The sequence below is a fragment of the Penaeus monodon genome, unplaced genomic scaffold (genome assembly GCF_015228065.2).
Source record: "Penaeus monodon isolate SGIC_2016 unplaced genomic scaffold, NSTDA_Pmon_1 PmonScaffold_19679, whole genome shotgun sequence".
In the NCBI taxonomy this organism is placed as follows: Eukaryota; Metazoa; Arthropoda; class Malacostraca; order Decapoda; family Penaeidae; genus Penaeus; species Penaeus monodon.
In genome coordinates this window covers 1-2500 of record NW_023649347.1, presented here as the reverse complement: position 1 = coordinate 2500, position 2500 = coordinate 1, and the positions used below count along the sequence as shown (strand labels likewise).

Below are 2500 nucleotides of genomic sequence, written 5' to 3'. Positions count from 1 at the left end.
AAGAAGAAGAAGAAGAAGGAGAAGAAGGAGAAGGAAGGAAAGGAGAAGGAAAAGGAGAAGGAGGAGGAGGAGGAGGAGGGGGATAGAAGGGTTTTTTTTCTTTATAAAACAAATCCATTTTGATTGCTACTTCAGTGTTAAGTATTGATTCAAAATCAAAAAATAATAATATGGCAAAGATACTCTGCAATTCATGATTTTCTCCTTCCTTTAGCCAAGACCTTTGTTACTCAAATGCAATTCACTTTGTCTGCTACAAGCACTGCACTAATCAAAAGGTACTACAAAACTTATCTCCAATCAAAATGCCAAACTTTGAAGTTCTCTAGATGTATCAATACTCTAAAATAATACAAAAAATAGATAATATAGAAAATCACTGAACTGCAAGCTCATTTTAAAAATATACCTCATTCTTGGGTGGTTTTGCTCCCAGTCTTATTGCCAGATTAATTCTCTCGTCCTCTTGTTTCTTCTTCTGGAACCCAGTCATGCCAAACTTCATAACTTCAAACCTTAATTTCTTCATATCCTCCTCTCCTGTTATCACCTGAAAACATAATCATGTTACCAGTGGAGACATAAAAGGTACTTAATGGTTTTAGTTTACAATGGAAAAGGACACTTCAATAATAAATCATACATGACATACTAAAAATCTATGAATAGAGGACTTTTTAATAGTACTGCAAGAATATCTTCTACAATTAGGAAATTACTAGACAGAAAATCCAATAAATCTTAAAGCTCTGTTTTCTACAAATATATTGTCAGATCCTAATATTTGCTCACTTTTATATTTACTTTCCCTGGTTGGTAAACACTGATAGAAACTCTGAAAATGTTAGAAATACTAAAAACAATTGCATAAGTGAAACTCTCATGCTCAAACACAATAAATAATATCAAAATAGGCAAGATACACTAACTATTTTGGAATATATATAGTCTGAAATCATTTAAAACCAGATGTTCAGTGCATTCTGGCTATAGGCTAAACAGAAAGTCAAGAACCAGAGAAAAAAATAAAAACCAGCTGTTCAATGCAATCTGGATATAGGCCAAATAGTAAAAAGTAAAAGCTAAAAATTAGTAAGAGATAAATGTATATAAATTGGAAGGGAACAGAATACAACAAAAAATTATGAAATAATAAAAATAATAGTAATAATAGTAGTAGTAGTAAGAATAACAATCTATACTATAATTCTACTTATTTTTCATCCATTCATTTGTTTAATAGTAGTAGTAAGAATAACAATCTAATTCTACTTATGTTTTGTCCATTCATTTGTTTGTTGCATATTACATCTGCACAGTATGCCTGAAATCATATTCAATGTGACTGCAGAGTTGAAGTCTCGCAATATGATGCCAAAGTCACATGGAATATGATTTTCAGCGTAATCATAATATAGTTGATGATGATGATAACAACTTAATAAATAAATTAATTAAAAAACTGTAAACATGTTTCTCTAATTGTATGTCATGGCAACCAAACCAAACATATCTAAATATGCATAGAATAATCATTATAAATATAAATATCATAATTCTAAAAAGACACTATGGAATGTGATAAAAAAAAAAAAAAAAAAGCATATAATTTGACTCCCACCAGCCCTGGGGATTCTTCTGCATTCTCCTCACTCTCCTCCTCTTGGTCTTTTTTCTTCTTTCCAGATCCTCGTTTTTTGGTGTAATCTATTACAACAACTTCCTCCCTCGGTTTCTTCTGGGCAGCTAAAGTCAGTGTGTTATAGGATCCCTTTAATTTTTTGGCTGGTTTATTAATAACTTCCTCTTTTTCCTTTGTTCTTCCAAGCAAGGCAGTATCATCAATACCTGTAATATAAATGGCTAAGTCAAAGAAAATTCAATATCAGAGTCACTGGAGAGTTAGCTTTGCTATGAAATTCAGAACATGAAAGCTGAAAATATGGATCTTAATACTACCTCCATCAAATTACAAGTGTACCATAAAACCTTCAGAGTAATTACCAAAATCATCAATAATTTTCAGGAGGGGTTTCTTCAGCTGTCTTTTTAAGTCTAACTGTTTCTTCTTCGCTGCTAATTCTTCTCCTGTAACAAAACCTTCATCTTCTTCATCTGTGAACGCATCACTAACATCGCTGTCGTCCGGTGGAATCTCTGTTATGATCTTGAAACCATCATCTGTCATCTTAGTTTCTTTCTTCTTTGCTAGTGGCTGATGTGTCACATCAACTTTCGTTTGTACTTTTGGTGGCTGTCTCACATCAACCTTATTTTGAGCTTTTGGAGAAGACCAGTTTTCATGTCAATGTCAGACTCAAATGCATCAGAAATATCTGAATCATCATCAGGTACAAACGACACAACTTGAAGCCATCATCTGTAAATTTTCACCATTAACTGTTTTGACATTTCTATATACTGCTTAGTAGTTTGCTTGCACTATCAAAGTGTCAGGTCATCATTACAAAACCCTTTATCTCTTTGACAAGTACTTGAC

General features: G+C 32.5%; 1 protein-coding gene across 1 annotated transcript in view; it reads right to left on the bottom strand.

The window, feature by feature from the left end:
• Positions 1-2421, bottom strand: part of LOC119569897 (uncharacterized protein C1orf131 homolog) — a gene marked incomplete at its 5' end in the record, with an annotated part of 4778 nt that extends 2357 nt beyond the window's left edge. Inside the window, 6 exon segments of the mRNA XM_037917862.1 lie at positions 410-550; positions 1622-1848; positions 2005-2304; positions 2307-2366; positions 2369-2392; positions 2395-2421. Coding sequence (XP_037773790.1) covers positions 410-550; positions 1622-1848; positions 2005-2304; positions 2307-2366; positions 2369-2392; positions 2395-2421 — 779 coding nt within the window.
• Positions 2422-2500: the final 79 nt, after the last annotated feature.